The 16,028-nt window shown below is 40.0% G+C and overlaps 2 protein-coding genes across 3 annotated transcripts in view; one reads left to right on the top strand and one right to left on the bottom strand.

The window, feature by feature from the left end:
• Positions 1–16,028, bottom strand: part of LOC110977880 (putative peptidase C1-like protein F26E4.3) — a 44,732-nt gene that overhangs the window by 20,365 nt on the left and 8,339 nt on the right. The gene's annotated exons all lie outside the window — the stretch shown is intronic.
• LOC110978798 (regulating synaptic membrane exocytosis protein 2-like) overlaps positions 1–16,028 on the top strand; it is a 41,107-nt gene that overhangs the window by 10,074 nt on the left and 15,005 nt on the right. The window contains exon 2 of the mRNA XM_087149048.1: positions 15,398–15,542. Within this exon, the coding sequence (XP_087005174.1) occupies positions 15,498–15,542 (45 nt within the window). The 5' untranslated portion in view covers positions 15,398–15,497. The remainder of the gene's footprint in view (positions 1–15,397; positions 15,543–16,028) is intronic.

Consider the following 16,028-nt stretch of genomic DNA (forward strand, 5'->3'; position numbering starts at 1 on the left):
ATGCAAAGTGCATTGAGCCACAGATCAGGTTCAGCAGTAATTCACACTTAAGACTCGTCGTAAAGTTCTTGCGATGGTCATTAGCGAGCGACCGTTAGCCAACTGTTGTCTAATGTCTCACCTTGATAAAAAGTGTCAAATGTTCGCCGTGAAATGTTACACACCCTCACTATATGTTTAAACAACGAACATTCTTAAGTGTTTTTCGAAGATGACTTTCATCACGGCATTTTGACTGAGACTTCAGTTGTTTTGCAGTATAAACAAAACACCTTTAATAAAAAGCGTCAACATTAATCTGAAACTCTAGAAAAATTAAAGAAAACCAGTGGTTGTTAAAATTGAAACATTAGATGAGCCAACACTATTTACTGACCAGTTCTAATCGAAGCAAGAGAGGGGTCAACAAATTCAAACCAAAGCAAACAGTCAAGTTAAGCTACGCGCCAACAGTCCAAGTAAATAAAAATTGATGGAGTCCGCTTGTATCATGTTTGCTGAAGTCGTGTATCAGTTTGGTATTTGAAAGAGAACTGTAGTGTAGCTGCTGGAAAACATCTCGTGACGGAAATACACAGGCGAAAACCCCCATTTTGTTTCATGAGATACGGGAGCGCTGCTCTTAGATAAAACATTTCCTCACTCCTCCAAAAAAAGGTGAGAAATGGAAGACAGGCGCTTGACACAATGCACTTGTGTTTCACTCTCCACGGATGAAAACGCTCCGTGTCTATGGATGCAGCAAATTCCCCGTTATTAGGTCACAACGTCATTGACAAAAGACTCATCATTTCACTAGGATAAAGAAGATTGGAAAGACACAGGATCAATTATTTTTCTGACTCAAAGTTTCCCAATTAATTACCATGGGAACACACTCTTTTTCTTTAATCACGGTGAAGGTAATAGCCGGTGTTTCCATGGCAACACATCATCATCGAGTCTTCACAATATTACTCTCCGTCCCGTTCCATACGTTGTCGATTCTCATTTCCATGAAAGTGTGTCCTCTCAAAGTGAAATGGGAGCAAGAGGGAGGAACAAAAACGTGTGTGTAGCCACGGCCCGTTTCCACACATGGCACGAGCCCCGGGCTCTTTTTCTCGATAACAGCTGTCTTCTTTCATCTGCACATCACAAAGATCTGGATTTCTATTGGTGGCGCTCTATTCTATGGCGCTCCTATTTGCATCTTTACACAAAGGGGTTATGTCCCAGTGCTGCTCTGCAAGCAACGGTCGAAATGATGTGTGCTGATGAAAAGCTTGTGACTGGTGCCCAACGATGTTTTATGCTAAGCGGGATAATGCTAAGTCTTTGGTTAGCGTGTTTGACTGGAATATTATATGGTTTCGTCTCAATGTTTGGCTGCGGCTGATAATATCACCCTCGCCTATGGATGCCAATGGCTAGTGGCTATACGTCACTTCTCATGTGTGCTCCTGGCCGCAATTAGTTGATTTGGACACGGCTTATCCACCTAGAGCAGAAGCACTCCCTCATCGGTTGAAAAGAGCCATGTCTTTTCAATGCAAAATCCCCTTTTAAAGAAAAAAGCGTGTGATGGATATCTTTTCAGGGAAATTTGCGCTCTTTGTAGCATGGCCACATGAGGCAATGAGACATGGGAAAGGAAGCTTTTTCTTTCAGATTTCTTTGCTTATCATGAATTGGAAGCAATATTGGTGGCAAAAGTACTGTAAGCTACAGTTCGCTGGTAAAGTTATTCGTGGCTAGAGAAAACGATAGCATCGATGGGTCTTGGCTATGGAATTCATTAGCCTGTAGACCTCAGAATGATGTATAGGCTGTGGAAAAAATCCTATATCTGGGGCAGGCGTGTTTGCACGACACTGAACACCAATTTCGTTTGTCAAATACACTCAATTACCGTTAGTACACTCGGAAGAATCCTCAGACACCGAGTTTCAAAGCTTCAGGATTCTTCTGGGAAGTTTAAATATTAACTTAAAAGAGAATGTCTTCACCCCTAATTGAGAATGATGCATTGAAGACCAAGACGCTCACATTATATCGTCCAAGACTAATTGAAAAAGGCCATTGGGAATGCTATTCAAAAGTGAATACCAAACTTGGCCAATATCACATCCCCTTAAAGGAAGTGAATACCAAACTTTGCCAATATCTCATCCCCTTAAAGGAAGTAAAAGCTAACATCAAAACAAACATTTTTTTCATTACACGGAATGAAACATGTTTTTCTAAACCAGACACTGAAGAACAGGATAGGCCTATGGATGCTCGGGATCCAGTGGGTAAAGGTTTTTTTTTTTTTTTTTTTGCAATCTGATATCGTCATATCAGCTGTGCTTGCATAAACACACGATGTCATAATTCATCATCAATAAACAACAGGTTGATTGATTGCTTAAGTCATCATTCAAGGAAGAGAAAAGCATTTACGAATGTTACAGTACAAAGTACGCGGGCAAACTGCACATACCATTACTCTCAGACATTTCATGAAGTCACATGTGCATTAGATTTTAGTAACAGCACGAATATTCGTTAAATTGGCTTACGTAAACAGGTTTACTCCTTTAAACATAATTACAAAAGCACCGGATTCCTCTTTCCGACAGAGTTAAAGGACAAATACATTACCGTGCTAAACAGTGCTTTAACTTGTCCCAAGCAGCTTCTTAGCGTGGGTGGGATGTTATTGGAAATGCCGGCTGTAATTCCGCCCTTCCTATTTCACAGCACTTTCGCAATTATGGTGTGTACACAAGGAATGATATTGTAATTAAAAAGAGAACGAGAGATCCTTCATTTCCGCTACTGACAGTGAGTCATTGTACCTTCTGTCGCATCACAGAAACTTATGTGTACGTGTCGTTTATAAATTTGACAAAGTGCCGGTTTGGGTCAAAATATCCTTGTTATCCAATGAAAATGTAACACACGAGCTAACAAGAGAGGCTCTTGGCATGTAACATGTAGGCTGAAGTCATAACGAAACCGCTTCGCTTTGAAACAGTGAAAGAGGGAACAGTGCATTAATGTCTAACATGTTACTAGATGCGCTTATCACCGATCGTTTTTGCTCCTCTTTTCTCCACTTCCGTCTTCAATGTCTTGACGTCGTTCTAGACACGAGGAATATGGTAAGAGCTATGTCCACTTGGGGTCCGGATATTTTGGTAAGGTTACGCCGTGCACTTTCAATTGTTGGTATAATATAAACATGCTAAATCCGACTGCCATTTTCACGTGCTACTTAAGGAGACCATAAATCAGGAACACTTCACTAAATTGTACTAAAACCCTTTAAATTGCACCTCTGGGTTTCAAAACCTGATATTAAATTTTTGTTTTGCAATTTTAACCCAAAATTTTGGAGTTTTTGGTTTTATGCTTATTCACATTTGCATATTTATGAGCGAAACTATGATGTAATCCAAGGCATTGAACCTTAATGTTGCACTGATTTGTGCACAGAAAATTTCTAGATTATTTCAAACATTGCTATAATCGCAGATTCCATTTCCTTTGGCAATTTATTGTTGTGTAAACATATGGCAATAAGCCAGCAAGGAACCTTTTCACAGAAATGTTTTCAGATACCATATTTGGAGTTCATAATTTGAACGTGAAAACATGCATACTAAACCACGTCTTCCTGGATTTATAACAAAGCAAAAGCGCCCTCACTTGTCCACAAATGCTTGGTCAATTTTGAACGTTTAAAAAGAGTACTTTTCACTCCTCGTAACTCAAACAAATGTCAAACAGTATTCAACGAAGTAGAGTACTGCGATACACAAAAAGTGATTCTAAGAAAAAATTATGTCATGGATTCTTTCACTGTGTATAGTCTAAAACAGTAAACGAGTACCAGCGATTTCTTTCTTTTTATTTGACTGTTATAAACTTAGGAACATGCAGTTTCCTTCAAAAGCAACCAAAGCTGGAGGTCAAATTACTTCTGTAGCGTCAGTTGATGGTGCAAACTGCGAATTCGAAAGGTCATCATTTTAAGGCAGGACCCTGGAATGAGCATGCAAAATGAATGACTTGAGTAACTTTACGAACACGTATTTTCTTTTAATTTGCCTTTGGTGATTTATACCTGGTTGGTTTAATAGCAAAATAAAACACTTCAACATATTGAATGTACAAGGCAAGGTACTTCTTAACGAGACACAGTTCTAGCTGAGGCTAGTGACCTGACATATCCGACAGCTAGCCTACTCTAATCATCTGCCTGTATGTCTGGTCACGTCAGTGCTATTACTTGACACCTGAGTCTACCGACCGACCGACACAGTCATTACCAGCATTGTGAGGAAGATGAAGCCAAACACACAGCCCAGGCTTGAGCAGCCCTACTCACTATACGGCTTGGTATAGGCCTAGTGCCTTCCCCCATGGAGCGGCTTATAGTCCCTCGCCTGTAATCAAATTGTTGCTGTTATTCCCCTGCTACCATAATTGTAATCTTCATGCACTCTGCTAAGCTGCAATCGGCACTGATCATATTGTTGTAGTTTCTTTCGGCATGAAGCCTGCAGTCAGTTTTTGTGATGATTACTTGAACTGAGAAAATCAGCCTGTTAACTTTTTCGCCAGACAGTAATCACTTTTCCCCCAACTGTCTGTGGACGTGGGACCTTGTTATTTTAGTATTCGTTTATGTAAACTTGCTCTAGGGCTGGAAAGGAGAGCAAGTTTTTTGGCAATAGAATGGCATAATCTTGTTAAGAAAACCTGCCATACGGATGTTGAACTGAGATGGCCAAATTAACGAAGCGGCAAGGAAAACCAACAGAAGAGTTGTACTTTCTTAGTACTTTAGACTACTCCTTTCCCATGACTTTTCTTGATATCAAAGCCATTTCATGCTCGTTATCTCGCACCTTTATGCATAGTTAAGTGTAGTGAACCTTTCAAATTATGAGCCTCAGATCACTCCCCGACGGCAGCCTGTCTGTGAGAACCCAGCTGGACCAAGAGAGGGCGCATTCTTTCTGGCAACAGAGGCACCTTTAGTGGACACTGCACTTCGCTGGTTCACAAACGACTATGAAATGCATTTGTTACGGCCTCCTCGATACCAACAAAACGAACATCCGCACCAACAGGGCTCATTGCAACCGATGAGGTTGTGCTCAAGGCGGATATACCATTTCCTCAAATCGTTCCAAGTCTAACTCAACAAATCCTTGTCTGTATTACACACAGAACAGAAACTGTACGAAGAAGACATTGGAAAAGTATAATCAATCTTTTCAAATGACTGAAAAAGTTTTGAACCCCATACTTAATGAAGTAAAAAGTGTACTCAAGTTCATCAATTCGAGCAAATTCAGAAATCTCAGAAATCAAAGGTGACGCAAACAAACTATACAAAATATTTTGGTACGTTGCACATTTCGAATAACTGTTAAAACGTTTCACAGGTGTTCGTAGCTACAATGGCGAATGAAATCGACCAGGATCGTAATGCTAACAAACAAACGTTCCACAAAATGTTAGAAACAAAGCACTAAATGTTAAATTTACGTCGACAGATATTCGAAAAGATGTTCAATAACCGACTAGATTTCATTCTCAGAAACAGCTAACAGACGTATTGAAAAACGGTGTCCTGACTGAGCGAGAATATAAATGGGAAAAGTTACCAAATAAAGAATAATTCTTCAGCCAAACAATGTCGAACGTGACATTTGAAAGCGCTGGCAAAACCCACAAAAGGCAGAATGTGTAAACATGTACTATCCACTAACTGGAGTAAACATTTTTTTTTACTTACGTAGAGATAATAGGCACTTTGTATGAGTTGATCAAAACTGTCCCATTCCCGATTTGGGTCAAGGATTGAATCCAGAGAATGAATGAAACAATGGGAAAAGGTCATTTTTAGTTTTGGGGCTTTTTAGTTTTTGCAATGAAGTTTAACGTTTCATATAGTGTATATTATCTATTTGGTTAAATAAGGACAAAATACAAGAAAAAAGGAGAGTATAAAATTGTGACGATCAAGTCGAGGCTTGAAATCCCCAAAAGGTACGATCTCTGTTGCCGATAAATAAGAGCCCATTTTCCTTTCATGATAACTTCTTGACTTCGATCGCATTGGCCATTGTGGCTTGTCGTTGCTAACAATTCTCGCGTGTTGGCAACGGTGACGTGTACATCCTTTGTGATAAATTAAGTTCACCGTTGCAAATGACGCGCATTGTTGCCTTGTGTATTAATGACGACGGAAAACGGATGTGATATTCATTACAATGATTACGACACGGATTTCTTGAACTAAAAAAATGTATATATTTCTTTGGACAAATAACCATAAGGTGAAAGAAGCTGTTTTGATATTATTTACGACATTTGATCAGAATTCTGCAGCAGTCTTCTGAAGCAGAGTTCCTTTTTGCTTGGCTACTATTTGTGAGCATGTACGGAAGGTGTTACCGAACAACATTTTTCAGCACTGATTAACATTCACCAATCAGTCACCCCCCATAAATAGCACACACACACACACAATCAATTCTGGCTCAAACAAACATTAATCCTCACCTTACGCTCACAAAAAGATATAACTTTTTCTCAGGAAATATATCATTATTCCCAACTTTGTTCAAATTCTATGACTTTCAGGGAAACACCCTGAACAACATCCAGAGATGTTCACGAAGATGATCGCTGATTCCATCCGACATAAAGTAACCATAAATTATTGAAATCAGCCTCGTCCCCCACAAGTTACTCGTTCTCATTTTTTCCTCTTTTATACCCGTGACTTATGGTATGACTCGTTTCCCAACGACTCGTCCATAAATCCGATCAAATTGGAATTTGATTCTTACCAAATCCTTCAGAGACCCATATCTTGATGTAACCAGCAACCTTTTCGAGAATCGATTGGTTTCAGCAACCTGGCTCGGTTACTCTAAGCCTCGAGCCTATCTCACTCCCTTACTCCACTATTAAATCCTAGGAAATTACACCTTGAGTGTCACACACAGAGAAAGGTAGATATGTAATATCAGAGGTGGGTCTTGCCCAGGAAGTCTGTATTTGTAACTGTTATTATAGACGTTCAGCAAGTAACCGGTTAAAAGGGTTTCTGAAATCGTATGGAAATTTGCATGAAAGTGGTATTTAATTTCATTGATATACAGGAGGTTTAAAAGACAAAACCAATCTGAGGAAACATTGGTGCGCCGACCTAAAATTTGTATATCAAGTTATTTGGACAATCGTCCATCTTACCACAAATAAGCACTGCAAAACACAAACATTGGTGTTTTCCATTTTTGGTCTGATTATCACGACTGCCAACGGCCCTTTATGAATTAAAGATACCAATCCGACGGTTGATCCATATACTGGACACTAATCTCGCCGATAGCTTGTATTGCTTCTCGTTGTTTACCACATCTCGATTTCCGAGACTGATCAGCACGCATACCGCTGCTGCATTCAGGTGGTGGGGATACCGTTGCAGCTAGGTATACCCCAGGGACATGACGCTCCTCCAAAATAACATTGGATGAAATTGTCAACTGTATTCTTCTTCACTTCTATCAAAACATTTCCCTTGAAAGCAGGTTTTCAGTTTTTTTCAGGTTTGAGTTATTTCAGTGCGGCATGCTTAATGACGTTCGAACAATTTTCTAAGGGAAGTTTACATAAATTACAGGCCTAATAAATAGGTTCTAACTTTTATCAGAAAAGCAGACGGAAAGGGAACTGATTGGTGACTTTGTTATTACGTCCACTCCTCAGTTCCGAATTTCTTTCGTAATTCACAGTCAAGCCATTTACGAAACAATTTCGTCTGCTCTGACTGGAATCAGTTTATGGGAACTGGACGTGGTTTATGCTTAAATGACATCCCACGTGACTTGTGACGTTAATGTCTCAGGCTTCAATACGGAGCCGATGAAATTTGGAGCCGTGTACAAAACACTTTGACGACCTCGTTATCGTCGGCAGGTCTAATCCACGTAATCAGCGGAAACAAGTTTTCATTAACAGTCCTTACAGAAGCGCAGCTGTAGTCACATTGACACCATAAGCCTTTTAAGCCTTGTGGGAAGGAGTTTCGTTGTTTCGTTCATTTTCTTTTTCCCAATGTGCGTTTGCGAAACGCAGGTGTTTATAACTGAATTGCTAATCCACGTTATTATCATTATTTTTAATAGTCACTTACTGGTAAGGTCACTGTCGTATAATATCACAGTAGAAGCATATGCCATATTTTAAGTTAAATTTCTGACAGCATAGATAAAAGAAACGCCACCAAGAATTGTGGAAACGCAGACAAAATTCCAAATGATGCACCGTATAGCAGAGAGACGAACAGACAATTCTAGATCAATATCTTCAATTTACAACATCCTGTTCACAAACCGCCGACACAGCCCGTAACGATATTGCGATTTGTCCATTGACGTGGATGATACTCAGCCGCGGCAGTGTGAACCACTGGCAGGCATCAGTCTCTGATCCTTCCTACCATGGAGAGACGTTTCCTTGATCCCCTTTGACATGGCAATATGGCCAAGGATTGCCTACACTGAACAAACCAATCCACCACCAATTCCCCCTGAGAAACGCATGGATTGTGTTACGAGCATATCGCACGAGCTATTGGAGAAACCTTGTATAAGGAAACTGCATAATAATTCGACCATTCTGCATTTTTCCTTGCAGTCCAGTTATTTACATCCAAGAATTAAGGAATACCAAAGACACTTCAACCAAATCCCCGCGACCTGCGGAATAAGAGCATGGAAAATCGTATTTTAGGCAATTTCTGATAGTGGACGTTTTCCCACCCAGTGCACTGATCCACTGACATATTTTTTTTCTGTTGAAATGGCCGAAGAACTGAACGTCCACGCAACCAAATCTTCAAATCAGTCAATTAGAAGAACCAAGTTACACCTTTTGTCTAGACATGTACGGTGCAAGTACTGAATCTGAAGAACGACCAGTCGCTTTATGACATTCAACCAAAATGAAAGATTTTAATATTTAATGCCAGAATGAAACGTTGTAGTAACTAAACTATTGCAGTTTTGGAAATATTTGGCAAATACAAAGGCAACAGAAATTGAGGACTTTCATTTTTGAAAAATACTGAAACAATTTCTAGTTTCTTGTTTGCCCTGTCGCGACTTTTTCGTAAGAGGGTACCGGGATCTGTAGGTGAAAAAAAAAACCAACTGATTACTGTGAAAACCAACGCGCATTATAAACGCGTCTTCACGTTAATTGTTAACATGTAGCTTTTTAAAATTAAACACCTCTTTGGAAATAAACGTGTTTGGTGTTCAGAACGTATTACCAACCGATAAACATGTTTCTGTGTCTTGTTCAACACCCCAATGTGTCATTGTGTCTAAATTTATCAACACATCAACATGTACGTGTTTAAAAGATAAACACCACAATGCATTTATCTTTGGATTATTATAACCACAACACGTTCATAAAGTGTTATCAGGAAGAGGTGTAAAAGGCGTTAAAACATTCAGTTTTTTTTTAAGTGTGGATAAAATGTCACTTGTAATGAACAAAAATAGTTCAATCTCTTCGGTGTTCGGCGAAATAGTCAGGAGATTTAATACAATGACTGTTGTTCGTGACTGATCGCTTTGTAACGGCCTCCTCCATGCACATATAGGGAGCAATCATCCTAGCATCACGTACACATGCTATCGAGGGGCTAAAGGCGGTGGATATTGGAGTGCCAGCATCATATCACGGCGCGCTAGATATTCAATGGGCCCTTGTCAGGGTTTCAAGAGACTTAAAGAGGACGGCGAACGGTTCCAAGGGATAACTCGACCTGCTGCACTATCTGACCTCGCAGTAATAGGGCTCCTAATTATTAAGACAGAAATGGGGCACTATAATCGACTGAAGACAATCAACTCTGTCTATACATCAATCTGAAAACTGAAGACTGCGACGATTGTGACCTATAGACAAGAAAACAACTCAAATACTTTCCCGTGAACCTGTCACAAAAGACTGCTCGTAAAAGAAGAGCTCGATTATTAATCTATGAAACCATGGACCAACGGCCAAGTGTTACCGTAACAAAAGGACCTGTTGAGTAATTTCACTTAATTGTGACCAATAAAAATGCAGAAATCACAATGAGAGATTCGTGTGTCATCCTCTGGGCAGAGTATATCTATTGTGGTATGGGGAACAGAAATACCACTCCATTTCACACTAGTAGCCATCATTCCAGCTGTTCGAACTGAAGTGTGTACCCCCGGTACGTCGCATAAGCGTTTTGCGATGCGTCAGCCTTGGCAAACACAGATATTCATTTATTTATAAAACCCTTTCTTATCTTCCTATCACTCACGCCTGGTTTATAAGGTCTGAAGATCCAACAGATCTTAGTTTAATGTCAAATGCGTGTATGACGCTATGCGCAACCATTATACAGGCAAACTGAGCAAAGAGCGTCATTATAGCAATTCCAACTGCCGCGCTTTGCCGTACACATAAGCCTGTGAGCTTGCTAAGGACTCTGGACAGTGAAGGTTACTGGCCAGGGACAAAATAACGAAAAAACCTGTTGGTCATTTGCAAAATCGTAACTTTCAGGGATTTTGTTTTCAAAGGTCATGCTGGCCAATTTTTCCCCTTCAGTTTTTTTTCGGTTTAGGTCTTTTTAGCAAGGTCGGCGGGGAAAAAAGCTCTTTTTTCCGTGATCGGGAGCCCTAAATAGGGTTGGTCGGAAATGAGAACCATTTATAATAAAAAGGGTGCCCTTGGACAGAATAAAAGTTCACTGTGTTACCTAATTGAAAACATCTCGACAACGAAACATGAACTCCTAATGATATTATCAGTATAAGGAAACACTGCCAATTTTACTTTGATACCCAAAACAACAGTTTCTGACAATTATTTTGGCTGAAAATAAATGTTACTTTAGGGGTTCCTTTTTGGGGGCGACACCCTGTGTATATCCACACACTGTAGTTTTTTTTAGTGAAATGAAAGCTTTATCTTCATATTTCCGAACACTTGACCGACCACTACTGACTCTTAAAAGGTACAATTTGTCTTGTGTTCCGATGTTACAAAAACACCAATTTATTTCCGAAGACTGAGCACACTGAGGGCATTTTAGCTCTCCATTGAGTATATACATCTACATGTACATCGAACATCGTGTAGAGTTGGCCGTGCACTCTTGTTTAATATCCGTTTTACGGGAGGCATTGCACGAGGGCATAGTCTTCTATCATGGTGATGTTACTTCATCTGGGCTTGAGTTCAATACTCAACAGCTGAAATCTGAAATACAAAACAACATTGCTGAGAGTGAAAATAGATTAATTATGAGATGGAAATTTTGCTAGATACATACACACCAAGAGGCTCTACTGTATTCACTGAACAACAACTGCTGTTTGAAATTAAAGCGACACCGTATTGAATTGGTAAAGGAAGCAGAGGAAGATGGGGTATTACATATGACAGATGTAAAGGTTCTTAAAGATCCAACTTTTCACAGGCTAAAATACGTCATTAAATTTTCCAGGCTAGGATTTGAAGAAAAAAAATGTTGTAATTTCAGAAAAGAATGGCATCTTTAATCCAAAGGATGAAGAGGACAGTTGACCCAAACAACGCATCGAAGTGCATTTGAAAGCTGAAACACTTTTCTTGTTACATATTTGCTCGTTGATGTCACAGCGTTTGGTATGCACAAAGCTAGCTCGACACTCTGGCCAAAGCCTGCTCTATGAAAGCTTTCCCGATAATTGTTGGAGCAATTTACATTTAATATTGTAACCCGATAACTTGCAAACACGACAAAAGATTAAGTTTGAGGAAGAAGATTTAATCAAGCAAGAAGCCCTGCTTCAGCGTGGGACCAGATCCGGATGGAACCGAGCGTCAATACACCGGCAGAAACGCGATCCCCTCCTGAATAGTACCAAGCAAGATGTGAATGTCGAAAGGACGAAAAGCAGTCGCCAAGAAAAGGCATTTGAATATGTCCGAGGCAACCAATGCAAGCTCCAAAGTCCCATGGAAGAACGTCGAAGGTGGAACAACATCAAAATGTACTCTTCAACACTGTTCACTGAAACATAGGCGATGTCCTCTTCTATTGTAGTCATATTATAATTATGTATTCAAAAAATGAACGAATCCAGTGAACAAGATTCGCCAACGTTTTAATGTTAAACAATCTATCAAAAGTCTATGATATTTTGTAATAACCATAACAATTACGGTTGGAACTATGGTTTTATGTTATACAGTTTTCCAACGTTCCATTCACAATGCATAACAAGACTTAAATACAAACACGTGTAGTTTGTGTACTAGCTAGCGGTTAAGTTAAGACCCGGCATAAGAAACGTGACACTGCACCTGTCATTCAGAATTATCCACTGTGTTATACGTCATCTTTGACAGAATCAAAATAATTGATGACATACGGTGCCCAGAGCGGAGTTCACTCAAATGTCTTCATCCGGAACGTGCTTTGGCATGTCACGGGTAAAGATCGACATACAGGTACTTGGTTACGGGTGGTTTAGTACAAGTCGTTATCAACCACTCAGAGCATCACATAAACATTTCATATTTGACTACTGCAACACTGTTCAACCGATACTTCAAAGTTAAACTTGTGATGGTAATCATCGGCCACGGAATCATCGCTGGATACCCAGTGTTAAAGTTACTGTGACCCCCTCTACAAAGAGATGTGCAAAGCTCTCACTTCAATACTATACATGCGCAATATCGTGGCATCAGAGCTCACTCAAAAATAATTATACTGGTAGCATTATAAAAAGGGTAAATATGGTGTTATTGTCATAAAATTACTGCTTTTAATAATGACATCAGTTCTTTGCTTTTCATTTGTACCTTAAAAAGTATTGTAATTAAATCAATAGGACGGTTGACACATCCGTGGCTGCTGATGACTCTCACTGACACTCTGGGAAAAGTTTTAACTTTTGTTTAAATTAAGCCAATTTATCTACAGGCTATAAAGGTTCGATGAAATCTCTCCTACTGGAAGTTAAATGCAAGGTTCAAAGAACCTGGACTGATAGACCAAACCAAACCAAAATAAAAATCCATTTCGTAAGTGGCAATAAAGCAAATTTGTTTTTGTCATTTCCAGTCAGTGCTCTTTGGCACCGGGATTGTGCGAGTGATTTCCCACAACGACTTGGCCATTGACACCACTGCGATCACAAAGATTACCGCTATGCACAGTGAAATGTCAGTCACTCCCGCTGCGTCAACTCTTGAACCAAACGCATGCGTGACAAAGAAATTCTGGACACCGAGTTTTGGCGCACGAAAAAACTGAGACAGCAACAGCCCGCCCATCCAACCTTTGCACCAGAGCGAAACGCTTCCATTCAACAGAGTGGTATTGCGAATATGATACGAGACCGCAATCTCAGGTTTCTACCATGCTGTTTGTCCCACCGTCTATTCGTGAAAGGAGGGAATAATGCCAGTGATAAATAATGCTCCGACACTCGGGCGAAGTATTATTTCTTTGGAGAGGTAGCTGTACCACGCTATTCCATGGAGGTCGATGTTACCTCGGCAGAGTAAGCATTTTTTCCCTCCTTTGCGGCAATTGGCTGTGAAAAACTGTCAAGGGGAACTATTTTTGGATGCGTGATGAGGCCCGTTTTGTCCACTTTCCTCAGTTTGTTGTTGATATTAAGATCTCGGCAAGGTGGTAGTAAAAGTGTATGATGACAATGAGTTAAGTATGGAAAAAGTGTTACATAAAACAGGAGCACGGAAAGAACAGAATGAAAATAATTTTCTTTCCAAATGCCATTTCTTGTATTTCCACTAACGTACATTTCAAACCAAAACAAAAGGCAACAGGCTAAAGTGGACGTTAGCTGTCTACTGTGTTATCAGTGGCGATTTGTTAGTCCGTATCGGCGGCAGGAATCACAGGGAAATTGCTCAGGAGAGTTTGAATAGGAACCAACAAGTGGGAGAAAAATAGCTGGAAAGGGTTGTGATGAACGATTCATATAGCCTGTATTGTACAAATCATGCCCAACAAAATAGAAATCTCACCAACAAAAGTGTTTTGTTCCTAAGTCTCACCACAAAATTGTCAGGTATTCTCTGGAGAGTATTCCCAGGAATTCACTAACTGATAGATGTAAGGCATATCTGACATCGTGAAAAGCTACATGAGTTATAAACGTGTTTTAATTAAAAACCCTTCATACAAACAATGCATCTGAGTAACCTGTAAAGGGTGATGGGGTTCCTGTGTTGTCCTCGAAAATGTTTTCTTTAAATAGGATGATATCACAAGTTTACAGTCACAAACTTCATGTTTGATTGAGAAAGAATCTTATGAAAAAAATCACTCTCTTTACAAATACTTATCGGGGACGGATTGCCCGATAGGGTCACCTAGGGAACTGAGATATGTTCACCTGGTACAAACTCTCTAGGGATTAACATAGTTCAGTCAGGGCTCATTTTGACGGTGATGGTAAGAATTAATGTAGTCTGGTGCTTCGTCATTATGCCCGATCTGTCCACAGACTCCCAAAGGATCGTTCGTTACGAGTCAGTTCATACTTAAGACAACGCTGTGTATAAATCTACCGTTGCTTGGCGATGCTGTTCCAACACACTGTCATTAAACCAGAATAAAGATTTTCACAGTTGCTAGGTTACAGACTAAAATTATGTATACACCGAAAGACTTTGAATTGGGTATATGTGGACTCTCCAAGGACCAATAGCGGCCTGCGGGAAGTGTCAGCCAATCAGAGGCCCGCCAGCCATCGCCGGCGCGTCTGCGTTAAAAACTACACAAGGAAACAGAAATAGACCGTCGAATCCTTGGAAAACGTCTATTATACATATATGTGTTTATGCGTAGGTAACTGAGCGAAATGTTAAGTATGCCCGTTGGGTTGAGTGACTGTGAATCGCATGGGTCTCCTAGTAACAATCGAGACCTGTGTTTCTGCCGTGTATCGGCGGTCTTCGTTTCAGTCTCGATAGCTTGATTTGCTACGGGCCACGCACAGGTAGGCCTTAATAGTCTCAGACACGCACAGTCCAGGAGAAACTGTTGACAGGATTGGAGAGATATAATAGTGGTTTGTCTCTGCTAATTAGGATATGGTCATATACAGCAGAAAATATAGTGCACATCGCGACCATTTCATCTAAAACTTCTGTTCGGTTGTTTTAATCGTCGATTTCGGAAGCGGAAATTTTTATTCTTATTCTTTTGGTGAAAGACATTAATATCAGGATTCCAATTAATTTTCTGTGTGTGTTCAGGTTGTGGGTATAATAATATTATAGCAACGACGTGGCTTCTCAATAAAGTCCCCAGTTTAATATCTAACAGGTGGACATCTTCACGGTGGACTGAGAATCATTTGGCAGTGCCTGATCATCCAATGGGTGTACGCTAGTTACGACGAACGGGGACCAGCCACAATTATCGCATGTGCCTTGCGCGGCAACCAGGGACCATGGCCCACTCCAAAGGTGTAAGTATTAAATGCTGTCCATTCGTGAATGGATGGGGAATAAATTTCCAACTATAATGACACGGGCTGTATGGATCTGGAAATAACTTTAAAATATCCTCTAAAACTAGATTCAGCATTATGTTTGTGCCATCTTCATGGGATAGAGCGCTGATCTGAGCGATATAACAGAGTCAGAACAATCCACTAGCATCTAGGAGTGTGATCTTGATGAGGCTTAAGACAAAGACAATAATAGGGGATGCCTGTCCTTTTTGTTTGAGAAGGTTGAAGATCTTCCCTATAATGAGTCACCATTTGCTTTACTTGCAAAGCTTTCCATCTATATCCCACTTAAACTTTTCATGATTTTTTTCCAAGAAGGGATACCTTACTTAACACCACAAAGAACGTGTTTACTCTTGTATATATGTGAACTAAAACAAGATACAACAAAGCAAACAGATCTTAATTCTATGTCAAATCACTTCTCTAATTTGATATGCC

This window comes from Acanthaster planci, linkage group LG18, assembly GCF_054643075.1.
Source record: "Acanthaster planci isolate LZ-2023a linkage group LG18, COTS_SCS, whole genome shotgun sequence".
NCBI classification, from domain to species: Eukaryota; Metazoa; Echinodermata; class Asteroidea; order Valvatida; family Acanthasteridae; genus Acanthaster; species Acanthaster planci.